This window comes from Rhagoletis pomonella, unplaced genomic scaffold (assembly GCF_013731165.1).
Source record: "Rhagoletis pomonella isolate Grant_MI unplaced genomic scaffold, Rhpom_1.0 Rhpom_scaffold_00005, whole genome shotgun sequence".
Lineage (NCBI taxonomy): Eukaryota > Metazoa > Arthropoda > Insecta > Diptera > Tephritidae > Rhagoletis > Rhagoletis pomonella.
In genome coordinates, this window is record NW_023458559.1 from 69,172,530 (window position 1) to 69,189,492 (window position 16,963).

Consider the following 16,963-nt stretch of genomic DNA (forward strand, 5'->3'; position numbering starts at 1 on the left):
GAGTTTAATACTTTCAGAGCTGGAGTGTCGGTGTCCTGTCGGCGGCTGACATTATTATCGGTGTTAATGCTGGTTCCCAAATAAACGAAGTCGTCTACTTTTTCAATCTTGTAACTGGCAACAGTGACGTGGGTGCCAAGGCGCGAATGTGCTGACCGTTTGTTTGATGACAGGAAATACTTCGTCTTGTGCTCGTTTACCACCAGATTCGCTTTTCTTCCTTATAAGGATGGTTACCGCATCTAGCAAATGGGTTGCTCACGTTGCCCAGAGTGCGCGAACGAGGACGCAAGAGTCGGGATTGAGTATAGCCGTGCAACTGTAACTGCATATCCAGCACAACGACTATACCCCATTGCACCCTGTCGCAGCTGTATAAAAATACATAGCATACAAAGCCATGCTGTCGGCAAAAGAGATAGAAGAGTTTTTATACATATAAAAATGGCGAAAAATGATGACCCCGAAGGGAACGCAGAACAAAAACTCTACCATAAAAAAGGCAGAAATTAACTGGTTTCCGGGACCGGGTCTAACATCTGAAGATAAGAGCACTATATGTGTTCAACTTGTGCTCTCTTGAAACTCTATGACTGAAAATATTAACAATCTGTAGAAACTAGAATGTAACTTTTCCTGGATATTAGGGGTCTTACGGTACAATTACAGCTATCATGGGAATAAAATCTTGCGAAGATGTCAATTGTCTCCCGCGTCTTATAGTATTTGACGTAGAGCAGATCTCTATTGTGGCAATGTCAGTGGTCAGGATGTACCGTGCATACAATTTTTTTTCTACGTAAGAAGGCATTTCGCCACAACCTCGCCATATTAGTTATTATTCTTACCTGGGTGCTCCGCAATAAGATATCTCGGCCTCATCTTTGACGATAAAGTTGTATGGAGGAAGCACGCAGATTATCCTGTCTAGGATTAACTCTGCAGCACCTGAAGCTGTGTAATTTTATTAGGGTTTAAGGCTAGAGGAGGTTCTCTGATGATTTTTAAGGGCATATACTTATATCTACATATAATTTGTGCAATTTGGAGCCATTCTGGATTTTCTTACCCTTGACTGCGATTTTCAGGTTACGGGAACCGTTAGGAGTAAACTTTTTCACGAAAAAGTTTCACACCTGAAACCTTTTGATTTTTAAAGCATTGGCTAGAGTTCGCGATAATGATAAAAAGCTGTTATTACATGATGTAGACAACTTTTTGTCTGATTCGGCTGTAAATCCAGACCTTACTTGTAGAATGTTACAACAAGCGAGGACACTTCCGTATCGTAGAGGAAGTTAATTTGCGACACTTTACCTAGATTGTCTTGAGTTAGATAATTTTCTCTCTCCTCGATAAGCGTCGATAAGCTAAGATAATTTTCTGTAAATCAGTTACTTTTCATAAACAACCTGGAGATGTGTTGTTTTTAACTTCTTTACCTCCGCTTGGCAAAAGGAGCGACACGATGACAAATTGGGGAACGTGTGAGCCTTTGGATATCGTCTAAATGGGCCCTAGGGAATAACGATTATAAAACTAATGTTTTTAGTTTCAACTTACCTTTCTGCCAGGTTTAACCAGCGGTTCAAGTTTTAACAATTTAAAATAAAAGTACGCCCTGGTATTTCTCTATTTCAATGTCGTATTTATTTGAAATAAAAGATAATAATAATTTGCATTTCACATTAATAATTCCATCTTTCTTTGAATATTAAGGCTGAATAATTAGAAGTGTGGATAAAAAAAACAACGGACATAAGAATTCTAAAAACTAATTATATTTAAGTATGTATGTAATATGAGGCAGCATTTGGGGTTACTCCCATTCTACAACTATTTCAATCAGTAGTCTTCGATTGGCTCAGATTTGACAGTTACTGCAGTAAAATCATCCGAGTCTATAACACCAGCCATCTCTGCGGAAGTAGCCTCGCCATTGCTCCCTTTCTCCCCATTAGCGCAAATACGTTTTTCCGATGAATTTGATGAGTCCTCAAGCAAACGTTTTACACCCGCACTCAATTGAGCAGAATGTTTAGAGGGAGATGTAGGAGCGTTGAAGTTAGAAGAGTTGTTATTCAACGAAATGGTGGATTGACAAATCCCCATATTGGTTTTGTGGTAGATAATTTGTTTGGGTCTTGGCCTAGCATCAGCCGAGCCAATAGCTGCGCCATCATTTCGTACGAACTTATTAAAACCCATTGTTAGCGGCATAGTTCTAGCTGACGTGCTACCATCCGAAGCAGAGACGCTGAGCACCGGCATAGTTCTGGAAGAAGTTGTTTTGGTCACTATCGTAGTTCCTTGAGTGGTTGTTGGGGTCGTTGTGCTGCGCATAGCCGCGGGTAACTTGAAAATATCTTTTAAATTGAAGCTTAGTGGAGAGTCACGCGCTGCCGCGGTAGTACTTTGGGTTGTCGACGAGACGGGTTTGGTATTGGCAGTTGTGGTCAAATAGTTAGAGGCTGTGTGACGTTCCACCGTAACATTGGGTAGCGCGCCGCAAACCGAGTAACGACGCACAATAGGACGTGCACCACTTACACCCACAGCGCGATTAGCGATACCCGATGCTGTCAATGAGTTCGCTGTAGTTGTAGAACTCCCGATGGTAACAGTAGTCCATCCGATAGTGCTGACTGGTGTCACAAATTGTCGCATATTTTGTGTGTTTATTGAGGACGCGCTGACGGTGGTCGATGTGGCTGCAGTGCTTACTACTTTGATGCTTTGATGACCAATATTCGCTGTAGCATTACTTAAGCGCGGTACTACGAAAGTGCCGACACCGCTGGAGGTGACCGCATTCTCCAAGCTTCCATTGGATAGCGAACTCTTCGGGAATATGCGTAAAATACGACGGCGCAAGCCATCCGCTACAGGAGGTGGTGATGTCTTAACTGGGCTAGGGGCAGAAAGTTCATAGGTGGGTTGACCCAACTCATTTACTTTGACCAACTTGCGGATGATTCGACGCTGCACGAGCATTGGAGACGATGCTGCAGTTGAAGTTGTGACTGGAGTAGAAGCTGCAGTCGGCGCAAGCGTGTTGGCCATAGATGTAGAAAGCGTGAAGCTGGGCGAACTTGAACTAATGCTCACTTGCCTCGATTGTACTGGTAACCTGAGACCCACCGGCGATGTGATGCTCTGCACTGACGCGTTGATTGCAGATACAGAGCGTAATGTTAGCGGTGGTGGTGGCACAGAAACTGCCACCGACACGGATGGTGAAATGGTGGGCCGTTTTTCACTAACTAACTCTGTCACGCTATCGGTGGGGCTGTTTGTGTTCAAATTGAGCTCTGGCGTCTGCTTGGCCGCCTGCACCATTGCGACTAGTTCACGTACTAGGCGCAGCTCTTCGTTACCCACTTTTTTTAGTAGTTGTGCTGGTATGATAGCTGGTGGCGCTGCAGCTGCATTTGACTTACTAGCGTCGGCGGGGAAATTCGCGCCGCTGTCAAACACTTCCATCAATGATTCGAAGATCTTCTTCTTGAAATGCAACTTTTGCCGCGCATTCATGTCATTTAAATAGGGTTTAAGTGTGCAGAGAAAGTCCTCATCTGTTGAAGTCGGTTGTAGATTGCATTGTACGCTTTGGTGCATGCGAGCGAGCGATGTCTCAGCCGCTTGAGACTCAAATGTAATGGCGCGTATACCGATTGATTGATTTGTTAACGGTGGCGACACCGAAGCAGCCGCTGTCGGCAATGCTTGTTTTGTACTGACAAGTGCTGTGATAGGCGAAGGTTCCACTTCCATCTCCGTTGCCTCAGCTTGCAAAGCGCGCAAGTCTGATATGTTTTTTGATAACATTTCTTTAGGATTTATTCCTTTATTGGGCGTCCTAATCGATTCTGCCAGCTCTAGAGTTGCCTTGGCTATTGATCTCAAACGCTCTGTGCTGTGTCTTATACGTTTCAAATCCGGTTCTCTTTGACGCAGCCGCAGCTGATTGATCATCGACTTATCCAAGCCACGCTTACAAGCGCGTTTAAAGCGAAAACGTGAATCATTCTGCTGTGCCGTTGGGGATTCTTCAGTTTCATCAGCCTCGTCGGCTTCCCCAACTTTGCTATCCTCCTTACTATCATCTCTGGATTCCACCGTAGCAATTGCTTCGTCTTTATCGTCATGAGTGGCAACTTCTTCGTTAGTTTGCGCCGCATCTTCAATCTTTCTATTAGCATTATTCTTTCTTATAACAAATGTGCCTGAATCGCTGTCCTTTGGACTAATGTAGAATGTGTCAACTTTTTTCGCCGCTTGGGACTTCTTATTTGGCTTAGTTTCAAATGTCTTTTGTTCCTTTTCCTCTTCAGTGTCTATTTTCTCCTCAACTTTAGCTTTAGACGCCTGAGATCTTCTATTTGATCTAGGTTCATCTACTTTGTACTCTTCGACTTTCAATTCTTCTCTTTCTTTGTACAATGTTTTGCGTCTTGAAGGTAACGATTTTTTGTTTGACTTAGTATCTTTTTCCGCTGGGGTTTCTTCATTCTTCTCCCCAATTACCTCATCTATCCTATCAGAGTTCTTTTTTCCTTCGTTTTTCTTTGTATGCTCCTCCGACTTAATCTTCTTGTCATGTTCGTCGATTTTTCTCTCCTCAATAAACTCGTCTGCTTTTAGATTTTCATCTGCTTTAGTCTTAATGTCGCTCATAGTGGACGATCGTCTTCTTTTCACGCTTTCCGTTTCATCATCGCTTTCGCGAACTTGTTCCGCTTCCGGACCACCGTTTATATGTGGCATAAAGAATTCTAATACATCGTGTAGATAATATTTTTGTGTTCGATGTGCTTTGCGGTTTCTTGGCGTTCCGCCAAGCGATCTCTTAAAAGATCTGCGTATAACGCGCCATCTTTGTTTGCAAGAGGTTGCTGAAAAGAGAGTTGAGGAAAAAAGCATATGTTTTCAAGAAAAAAATTTAATTAAAGAAAACAGTTTTAAAATGGCACCTAATGCATGATAATATCAAGGTAAAAGTTTTTATTTATATTTAAGTTAACTATGCAATAATCGGAATAAATAGTTTCCGCTTAAAAAAAACTGGGTACAATACTAATTAAAAATTAAATAAAACCTCTACAGTTCCCTTCGTTTGAAAGCAAAAAAAAAAAATAAATGTTTTCGATCTCGGGGTTATATTTTAATCATTTGAGATAAAACTAAAGCGTACGCCTAAACAGAACCTTATTACACGCACTCTAACTTAAAAGCAATAGGCCGGATAGCGGGGGCCCTGCCATGTCTACTGCAGCTGCCATAAAAAAGAGCGCGAATTCGATGCTCGATTTGTGTTGGGAAACAGATATCATGGCTAAAGTACAGCTACAATTCGGGAGTGACTCTGATCGAACTTGTCCAAGAAATGGTAGTCTATAACAATAGGTCTCACCAATAGAAGATTCATCAAGCTACATGGCTACCCCTTATCGAAGACGAGAAGCCCAATCGGTTGTGTTCTGATAGACGGAAGACACGCTTCCAGTGTCTTGGACTACGTACTATCCTAGGACCAAACCTTCACTGGGATGACTATATTTGCTGACGGCCTTTGCGGTTTTTTCATATAACAAGTTCAATTTATAAAAAAAAAACTGCTGTTGACTATTTTTTTTGCGAACGGTTCTGCGCATAGTCTTCCACGATAATTTCATGTTTATATGAAAAAAATACACAAAAAGTCAGCAAAGAAAAAATATTAAAAATCAAAGCCATTACCTAGCTAAATATTCATGAGTGATTTAACTGCATACCCAATTTGTGGAATTTTCCGTAATTGGCATAAGGATTAAAATTTTGATTTGTATGGTTTTCGTTAAAGCATGAACAATATTTTTTATAAAAAAAATAACAAAAAAATGTTTACTTGAGAGACATTGTAAATATTTAAGAAAAATCACCATGTACTCAGTTTTGCTCGGCAGTGTTTGTATGAACATACATATATTCAGTGATCGAAAAATAAATAGGCACACCATACTTTAACAAGTTTTTCCTAATTTTCTCAGGCATATTTAATACTTATTTTTTTTTTATTAAAAGTATAGCTCACTATCTAATGGTGATTTCTTTTCTACCAAAAAATGTTTGCCTTTTGATTTCCCCTTTCTCTATTCGTGTCCGATTCTAAAATAAAGGCAAACGGTGAGAAAATTTTGTTGTTCGTTTCTTAAAATTTCACACTCTTTTAAGGCAAACAAAGCACATTCTCTGCCGTTTGAAGCTTTGTCAGGGGAAATGATTGCCCTGAAACTCAGATGATTGCTTAAAACGACAATAATATGAAATGCGTGAGCAGGACAAGGGCAAAAAGGCAAAAGATGCCCTTTTAAAGGGTTGAGTGTAACATTAAACACATTTTGTACCGTGCAAGGGCTACATTTTTTGGTAGAAACGAAATCACAATAACAATACCCAAATCAATTCATATGTCAAACTTCGTGCAAAAATTATAAAAATTCTGCGAAGTTGCATCTAGATTTCAAACTCTCTAATCATAACTTTTTGAGTCTATAGTTTTTTAGCCTTTCAAATTCTAGTTTTATAAAATAACACGATAAACATTAAATAAACAGAAGAGGAATAAGCATCATTTACATTAGAGTGATTAAATTTGTTTTGGAAATTCACAACATTAGCTCAAAATATTGTTATTTGTGATAAAAAAGAGACATTTATTCCTTTGTGTTAGTTGCGCTGGTCGTTTTTTTTTTTAAACGCAGATGCTTAAAATTTTTTTATTTTCATGAGATTTATGTGCAGCTACAAATTTTGTTTTTACATCATTCTGCCATTATGGAAATTATTCCCTAAATTACATGTCCGAATTAGACAGTTAGAATGCGCCCGGCTCCCGAAAACTTGGAAGAAAATGCTATAAATAAAACGTTGATACTGAACGTTTTAAGCATTACATTGAGTTGAAACTCGTCACCGGCTGTCTGTCTCTGGGGTCGCTGATTAAGAATCTGATGGCATATTTTTTTATTATGGCATTCGCTCGAAACTTGGCATTCAGTATCATTTGTGTAACAACATCAAGTCGCACATCAAAAATTGGTGGGCATTTGACTTTTTTACATTTTATGTAGATACTCTAAAATTTTCAATTTTCGTTTAGCTCTTTTAACATTTCAGAGAACAGAATATAACAACAAAAACACTTCACTCTAAATTATCTCTTTTTTGTCTTTTTTTCTGTTTTGTTGCCATGTTTCTGCCTCTTTCTAGAAGGTATATATATATTTTTTTTTGTATAAGGATACGCGAGATAATGACTTGTAAAATAGCAGACCGAAAATGTCATAGAATCGGTGGGCTTACCAATTCGAGTTATGAAAAGCACAGGATGAAGAACGCATTTCGGTTAGATTTTTGCTGAAAATACAATTCTCGTCATATTTTCGTTGACAGTAGCACTTCTGGAAGCTCTTCTTGGGTGACGAAAGCAGAAGCGCAAGAATTTGTGCAATTCCATACAAAAAAGAAAGGTGAAAAGAATGACTTTCAGAAAGGCCTTTTGGAACAGATTTTAGCTCCTGAAATTACCTACTGGGTAGTATGAGTCGTGTACCTGTTTAGGAACTTGCACATTTTTGGCATTTGCTGAAAATAACAAGTAATGTTTAGCAAAAAAAAACCGACTTCAACTCTCATAAATATATATATATATATATATATATCATGATCCACTGATCGGATCTTAACCAGATTAGTATGGGGCCACCTCTGAGACACTACCTTTACGAATTATCGAAATCGGTTGACGTGGTCCCAAGTTATGCGGTAACATACATAAAAAAAAAAATATTCCGACGAACTGATAACCTCCTCCTTTTTTGGAAGTCGGTTAAAAAATAACACTTTAACCAAATAAACTAAAAAGAAGAAGGCAAACCCACCAGATATTGTTCAGTATGTTAGAAAAACCGTTTCGTTATCGATTTTCGATCACTAATAACACTGTGAGACAAATGGTAGGGGTCAGTGATCGGGAAGGGTTCAAACTACCGGGGAAAGTTATATTGGTGAAAAAGAAGTTATACGTGTCCCGGCGTTTCGCTGGGTCACGTCTTGGAATCGAGATATATCGATTTGAAGTTAGTAACTATCATATAGGGGAAATTGTCACCTTTTTGTCTTTTTTTTGACATAACTCGAGAACAACTAGTCCGATTTTGCTCAAACAAATTTAAAAAAATTAAAAATTACAATTCCTTTAATCTGCTCATATAACGTTTTTCTATATAATCAACAGTTTTGCCGGTAAAAATAAATTAGGCAAAAATATTTTTTTTTTCTTCATACATTTATTTTTACCGGCAAAACTGTTGAGTTATATTGAAATTTTTAATTTTTTTTAAATTTGTTTGAGCAAAATCGGACTAGTGGTTCTCGAGTTATGTAAAAAAAAAAGACCACCAAAGGTGACAATTTCCCCTATATATATATATATATTTCCAGCGAAACGCCGGGCCACGTATAACTTGTTTTAGACCGATATAACATTTCCCGTTTGTTTCATCCCATCCCGATTTTGACTGTCGCATAGTGTAACAGAAAGCTTAACCTTTTCTGAAGTGAAACATCTTTAGCTGCGGTTGGTTGGTTGGGAGTAAATTGGTAAATTCAACGGAAATTGCACACGGAACTGGTTGGTGTGAATCAACTGATTCTTGTGTGTATGCATATGAGAATAACACTTAGAAAAAGACCAATACAAGAATGAAAATAAAGGTGACTACGTATATAGATAAAGAAAAGGATAAAGGCAAAGGTAAGAATAAAAACAAAGATGCGTAAAGATAGAGGCAAAAATGAAGACCAAGGTAAATTTAAACACCTTACTTATATATATAAGAGCAAAGATGAAGGGGAATATGTAGATGGAGAAAATGATAAACATAAAAGTAAAAACAAAGAGGAGGATGAGGATACCGATAACAGTAAAGATCAAGATAGGGGAATAAAGATTAAAATAAAGGGAATTAAAGAGGAAAGGATATAGAGAGAGACAGAGACTCAATCTGGGAACTATTTTGGGATTTGAGAGATATTCGGGATTCTCGGGACTTATCGATAAAATAATCGATATTTTTATCGATTTTGTTATCGATATTTATCGATTTTCTTATCGAAATTTATCGATATGTATGGATATTTATCGACTTTGTTATCGATTTTGCTATCGATATTTATAGATTTTGTAATGGATATTTTTATCGATATTGTTATGGATATTTTAATCGATTTTGTTATGGATATTTTTATGTATAGCATTAACGAATTTCTAATAGATTTTTCTACCCCTATTATTATCGATTTTGCTGTCGAAATTTTCATCATATTTTTCATCGATTTTGTTAACCTTAAGCAAAAGCAGATGTATGTATGTATGTGTATTGGTTATGAGACAAAATAGATATCGTCGTTTAAAGTACAAAAGCGCGTATCAACAAAATGCAAAACCGCGTATCAAGATAATGCAAAACTACGTATATGAGGTACCATAAAATATTTTTTTAGAGAATAAAAGCACTCATATTTCAAAATGGTTCTCTTTTTTATAAAGCAATCGCATTTCTGGCTAGTATATTTCAGGACGAATGGATAAGGATTGAGCCAAGAGCTTGTGTCAGCAAATCCAATTTTTGGCAGCAAATGTCAGTTACGCGGTTTTGCAGAATGACGATACGCGGTTTTGTACTTTAAACGACGATATGTATGTAACGTAAGTTTCACTTCTCCAGTGTGGCCCAGGCGCACTTCCTTTTTTTATATCAAAAATTTGCCAAAAATGAAATGGGTGTCTGCATTGACCTTCATTAAATAACCAGACAACTTAAGTGTGGATCAGGACACCAGGGAAATTTGCCTAAAATCAGGACAAATCCTGGGCCTTTGAACAGAGGTTCCACAACAACCAAATTACGTTGTTCGCTCACTCAATTACGAACGCCGAATTACCCTGTTTACACGCCACATTCGTAATTCACTTAACAGCCCTGTTTCTTGTTCTCTGCGTTTTTTTACTGTGTTATTTATTAAGGATTTCAACGATGGAAAAAATGTGTAGTCGCTAATTAGCTAAATCAATAGTTTTAACGAAGCTAGCGATTATTTTAACGTTTCGCAGACGTAGGTTATCACAGCAGGGTTAATGTTTGAAATGTTGGGGATGTGTGTGTTCTCTGTGTTTTGACAGTTGTTTTCGATATCACTTAGAGAAGACAACAATTTTTTCGTGATTCGCATGGTGATTGGATCTGAATTAGGGATGAGAAATTCGATTCCGATTCCACTCCAGAATCGAAGATTTTCTTGAAGTAATCGATTTTAGCGAATCGATTCTAAATTTTCGGAATCGATCGAGAATCTAATCTGAGAACTCTATTCTCTTATTTTTCATACAATTTTAGATACGCGTCTGTTGTTAGAATTGAGAAATTTCTGGCGTGACTAATATAAATATTAAGTAAGACTAATTGGCATATTCATAGAAATGCTAGAAAAGAATTTACGAAAAGAAGAAAATGTTAAGGAGGGTATTCAAATTTACTTACTTTTCATATCAATTAGTTTTGCTGTTGGCAGAAAAATGGTCCATTTTTATAGATTTTTCCAGTGAAAGAAAGGTTGAAATAAAGAATCGAATAATTCCAATCTCGCCGTCGATTTTTCGATTCCAAGAATTGTAAGGAATAAATAGGATTCAAGAACCATTTTTTTTTAACTTTCCATCGCTAATCTGAATAACCTTCGAATGAAGTGATTCGCTCTCAAAGCTTTGTACGGCGAATTACGTGATTCAGTAAGTGGTGCGCGAATGGTCGTGGAAACCAAGGCACATTAAATAAGATAGAAGTGATATTGACTTTTCTCTCTTTTGAACAACGACTATATTGTCTAATGATAAATAGCTTTTAACCCTTTTCAAGTTGGCATTTTCTATTTTTCACAAAAAATGCAATTGCTTACTGAGAGATAGCTTTTAATTGTTTAATTTTTTTTTTGTTTTTGGACCACATCCATTTATAGATACATAAAAGAAATGAAAAGGAGCAGGAACTACGAACGTTGCATTGTGTGTGGCAAGAGCCAAGACTTTAAAGTGGTGCGATACTTTAAGGCGCCTAGTTGCGAAGTTAGAAGACTTCGTTGGGAGAACCGCTGCGGTGTTCGATTGAAGGATTGATGCAGGCAAATATTTTTAAGCGCAAGCGTTTATACCCAGGTGCTGTTCCCATGCCCTGGAAGGTTCCTGTGCCTGAAATGCCTGAAGCACACGAAAGTTCAGAACTGAATAAGTCTGCAAGAAATAAATATTTTCTCGCTTTAATTTCCTGAAATTCGTTTATCTTATACAAATGTTTAAAGGCAAATTTTCAAATAAGAGAGTGTCAAATCTTTTGTCTCGCTCTTATTACTACACCTGGTATAATTTCACCATGATGCATTTTAATTGATGCTAATTTGTAGCAAACATAGCCCTCGCAGCTCAAAGGGTTAATTTGTTTGTTTACAGGTTTTTGACATTATAACTACTACTACAAGAGAGTTCGAGCTAGCTGTCACTTCTACCTTATTAAATAAGCCTTGGTGGAAACATCGTTTTACAGTCGCTAACGCGCGGCAGAACGTATTCATTAGTTCGCACAGCCCATCGAAGGCGTGTGATATCAGAAAATTTTTGGAAGAATTTGAGATAATCGGGGAAAGAACTCGGCTTAATAAAGACTTCTAAACTTCTTTATATTCACGTAAGTTTTATTTTTAACAAACAAAACCACGATGGTTTTGAGGAAGCATACCCACTCGAAATTTTTACCAAAAATAGCAAGTTGCAAACATACATAACTTTAGTGCTCATTAGCCGATTCTTCTTAATTCCGATTTCCCCTTACAGTTCTAGGCATATACTCAAAAACTTTAAATCGTTAAACAGTAGGCGAATTATTCTTTCGCTCACATTTATATTTGATATAATAAGCGGTTCAATTGATTATCCTTATCTACTTGAGCGTATTCACTCCAATATTCCCATTAGGAACCTCGAAATCATAATATTCTTTTCTGGAACGAGCAAGAAGGACTTATGCTTCTAACTCTCCCATTCTAATGGCTATGAAAGAATTTAACTTGCTCTCAAACCCTTGTGCGATTGACTTTTCTTTAATGAAATCTAACTTTAAGTTATTATTAAATGAAATGTTTATGTAGTTATTTATAAGTGTCTAATACCATGTTCTGACCGACATCGAAAACATGTTTTCGTTGCTAAAACTGGTTTTCGACCTAAAACTTGTGTTTTCGTCAATGTAAAATCTGTCATACGAAAACAAGTTTTCGCTGAAAACCACTTGAAAACTCACGTTCCACTCATTCCAATCGATGTCTGCACTGGTTTTTTTCGATTATTTATCGCAATGGGGGTCATATTTTATCATCTTTAATACGCCATTTCGGATTTATTGTTAATTTGCTGACCAAAATAAAATAAGCATGGAAGTAAAAGGTTGTTAATGAAAAGAAATTGAAGGAAAAGTATTTTGGTTTTGTATTTGTGCAGCAAAACTGTAAACAAAGGATGTAAGAAATGTCAACGAAAACACCAACAGTCGGTGTGAACAGCCTTCAATCCCAAAACTCGTTTTCAAGGTGTTTTCGTTGTCGGTCAGAACATGGTATAACAGCCTGTATGAAATCTTGCGTTTCTAGATTATACAAAATAAATATAGGTAATATCGTTCGGAAAATAATTTTTTGATAATAAATAATTTGGAAGTGGCATGTTTAGTTATTTATGATAACCGGCCAATTAAAACACTAAAACTAAAAATGAAATTTAAATTTAAATATGGAGGTTTTTTAAAACTTCTGCTATAATTTTCAGTGACAGTTATAGCGTCTAATATATAATAAATAGCAAAGAACAGTTATAACTTTTATAACAAAAAATAATATTTTTTTATTATTTTTTACTGAGTTTTACGTTATCTTAGAAATCAATTGTGTTTGCAGTTTTTTTTTTCTTTCCTAATTTTTTCAGGCAGGTATTGCAAAATTTCAAGTATATTCAAGGATAAAATTTTTAAAGAACATTTTCAATACCAAAAAATTTAGTCTGTTTTAATGCTACAGAATTTTTTTTTTTAATTTAATATCCTAGTACTTTTCAAAGCTGCACTGATTTTTTAAATAATTTTTTGAAGTACCTAATCATATTTTCAAATATCGAAATCTTTTAAAAAATCCTGACGCTCAGTAAGAAAATCTAAAAATGCAGCTTTACTATATTTGGTCCATGGTTTCGGGAATACATATATTGATTTTTTGTGTGCATAATTGGCTGTAACACGCTTTTATCGGAATTAGCGTGAAATAATCTAACGAATGGCAACTTCGCAGAGCCTTGTTCTTAATACCCGTTCTGCGTTATCGTGAAGTGATAAAAATAATACCTTCACACCGTATTTATTTCGGTGTTAATTTTATACTTTCCACTTCATTTCACGATAACGCAGAACGGGAATTGACCCTCTGTACTTTATTTGATGCTATTTTCCACAAGTGAGATGCCTACATATACCTACAAAAATATATTTCACATACGAAATTGCCACAGAGTGGCAACTCTGACATTACTGCACGCACCCGATATCATATCTATCTGGCAACATCATAACTCGTACTTGTTGTACACCCTCCGCCCGTGCACCACTCACCTGTGTCCAAACAATCTCCGGCAATTTCATCCCAGGCGAAATCGTAGGCATCTCGTTTATCGTAATTTTCATCCGAGCGATCGTAAAGACACGGATGTTTTTGTACGGCGCGGCACAAACGAACATTTGCATCATGCTTGACTGGGTTGTTCATCGCGACCAGCTTAAACAAGCAGAAAATACACTAAACACCGAACCGATTTTATGTTTGCGTGAAAGTTACTAGCAACAAAACACTGTTGGCTATCACACGCGAATATAAAGCAAGCAAACTTTCCACATGCACAATTGTTATTTGCAATAAATTTCTACAAACACTTTTGTACACAAGCAGCAATGCACACAACAAATTCCACAATAGCTAAAATGTGTTTTAGTTGTGTCAAACTGACAGATAAGCGACGCTGCGATACGGCCACAGTTGCCAAATGCTGTGCCGGATTGCTTTGTTGCTTATGTATGTATGTATGTACATATGTATGTATGTAATATAAACAAGCTTTGTGCAAAGTATTTCGATAATTCTGCTCGCTTGCTCGCACTGGCAAATTACTTCGATTTTAGCGCTTGCTTTTTGCTTGAAAATGCCCGATTTCTGCTTCTACCTGTTCTTTGCCTTCGTTTATCATTCGTTTTATGTTCGTCGTTTCAATTCACAGCTGCTCGTTGCTTTGTATTTTATTTATAATTTCTTGTTCTATCAGCACTGCCAAGTCGGAGTTTCGGGACATGTTGCTGCTGTAGCGCTTTGAATTTGAAGCGCAACGAGTCAGTTCTGCCAGCTGGCAGTGCTTTGCGTCGCTGTGTTGGTAGATGGTGAACGATTGTTTACAACAGTTTGATATGTACTGTAGTGATTTGGCGTTTTCAAAAACAATGTAGCACAACGATGACGTAAAAAAACATACCTGAAGTAACGTGTGGCAAGAATATTCGATTGAGTGTGGATCGTGATATAGTTGGAACCTATAGGTTATTCGAACTTGCCTATTATAAAATTCAAAAGCAAAGACCAAAGACGTACTGCTTGCTATGGAAATACCGCAAGAGTCTTTTGGCAACGCTATTAAGAAGAAATGAGATAGATGCATATGTATGTAGTATGTATCAGGGTTGTTGCGAATATTCGCATCGCATTCGCAAACGCGGAGCTTCCGCACTAATTTTAACATTCGCATTCGCTTTCGCATAATCAATGCGGAGCCTTTGCGCATGCGAATGTTGTGCAAGTGCACCGATAAAACGTATGTATAGCAAACAAAATGACCAATTGTACATAGACAATATTTTTGCCTGTGGTCGTGGGAGTATTTGTGTAACAAAACTGGTCAATTGTCATATTTATCAACTTTGATAAAAATATCTTGAAAAATATTATTTCTTGAGCTATATAACCAAGCTATCAATGGGCAGTCATACAAGTTCCAACTTCTACTTGACATTTGACGTACGTCAAAGAGAAGATAGTCTTTTAACAACATTTTTTGTTTTCTTTTCTTTAAATACCTACATTGGTTTCTTTCTTTATTATGATTTTTTTGGACCAACCTAAAAAAAAAAAATACTAGACACAAAAGAAGAAAGTGTGCACTGTAATTCTTAACCAAATTTTCGTGATTTGCTTTTGATGTTATATAGGATCGTTATCGTATTTTATATGTAGTAAAAACAACTTTTAGAACTTTTGAAAATCAATATTTTTGGATCGGAAAACTCTGGTTCTCTTCAGGAGACTTCCAAAACTAATAGCCGATTGTATAATTAACCATTTTTTAATAATAAAGGTTTTTTATTGGTAACCCCATTGCATTTATTCGGACTTTTGGCAGTTTTTAGCGGACCTATAAAATAAAGTTACTATAAAAATATGGTTAAATAAACAGTTGGTTATTATTATTGGGGGTCTCCAGAAGAGAAACAGAGTTTTCCGATCGAAAAATATAGATTTTCACGAATTCTATATGATTTCTACGAAAAGTTGTTTTAATCTTATATGTATAAAATACATGGAAAAATTTGAGCGCTTTGAGCTACCTCTAAATATTTTTTGATTTCAAAATAAAAAATAGGGGTATGTATATTTTTTCCATATAGAACACTCATAAGGGGTGAGAGCATAAAAAGTCTGACTTTACTTTTTCACATTCATTTTTGGACCACCCTAATGTAAATACGTATCGAATTTCGGTACTGCACCGTAAATATTCTCAGTGATATGCAGTATCAAAATTCAGTATGTACTGGAGATACCACGTCCCTTGTTTGATTTGGCTTCAGTTGCTCTTATAAAGACCTGTTAATATTTTTTCCTTAATATCGTTAATATACAGACATCGACCTTTCACAATTTTATTACTTGTATAGAAGACAAGGAAACAGGGTACACAATTTTTGGACCTTAGCTACGTAAATGGAAAAATCTTAACAACCAGTGGTACGGGAGCCTTACATACATACCTTATTCAGCTCCTGTCTGTTCCAGACTGAAAGCTTTTCAATAGTTCTAGAGTTTCTGAAAAGAAAAAAAAACGTTCTGCAAAATTACAACGAATAAAAGTTTTTTTTCGATACCTACTTAGTACTTGGTTCAGAAGAGTCGATAACAAAGTTGCTTGGTATCGAACGAATAGTATCGAATGTGTACCAAAGAACGTAGATAATAAGAAGGGACAACTCGTTATAATTGTTGCGAAAGTGCGCAACAGGGCATGCCTTCTCTTTTCATCCAATCAAAAAACGTACTAGGGCAAAAGGGAAGGCACGCCCCTGTTGCGCACTTTCGCTACAATTATAAAGAGTTGTCCCTTCTTATTATCTACGTTCTTTGTGTGTACTTGTATTTACTCGTATCGTGCGAATAGCCCCTCAATGTGCTTTAATTGTAGCTAACGCTACAAGTGGAAGGTGAAACGACTAAAATCAGAGGTAGAAAAAGAAAAGAAAGAAGTGCTTCAGTGGCCACTTGGCTATACGAAAAGATATTCAGATGAATATTTGGAAAAATATACGGTAGTTTTTGTCAAGAGATTTCGCACAAAATTGAAATGGTTGTAAATCATGAGGTACTTAAGCAGGTTTAACTGTACATACATACACATGTATGCATCTATCTCATTTCTTCTTAATTGTGATGCTAAAAGACTATTGGTGTATTTCCATAGCAAGCTATATCAGAGAACTTAGATAGATAGAGAAGGTGCAAACTGAAAGTGGAAACT

The 16,963-nt window shown here is 36.7% G+C and overlaps 1 protein-coding gene across 1 annotated transcript; it reads right to left on the reverse strand.

Annotated features, from left to right (window-relative positions):
- Window positions 1–1,636: 1,636 nt before the first annotated feature.
- LOC118739458 (mucin-17-like) lies at window positions 1,637–14,425 on the reverse strand. The gene is made up of 2 exons (XM_036470807.1): window positions 13,746–14,425; window positions 1,637–4,895 (listed from the first exon to the last, which is right to left on the reverse strand). The coding sequence occupies exons 1-2, from the start codon at window positions 13,897–13,899 to the stop codon at window positions 1,846–1,848; spliced, it is 3,204 nt and encodes a 1,067-aa protein (XP_036326700.1). The 5' UTR covers window positions 13,900–14,425; the 3' UTR covers window positions 1,637–1,845.
- Between the last annotated feature and the right edge of the window lie 2,538 nt (window positions 14,426–16,963).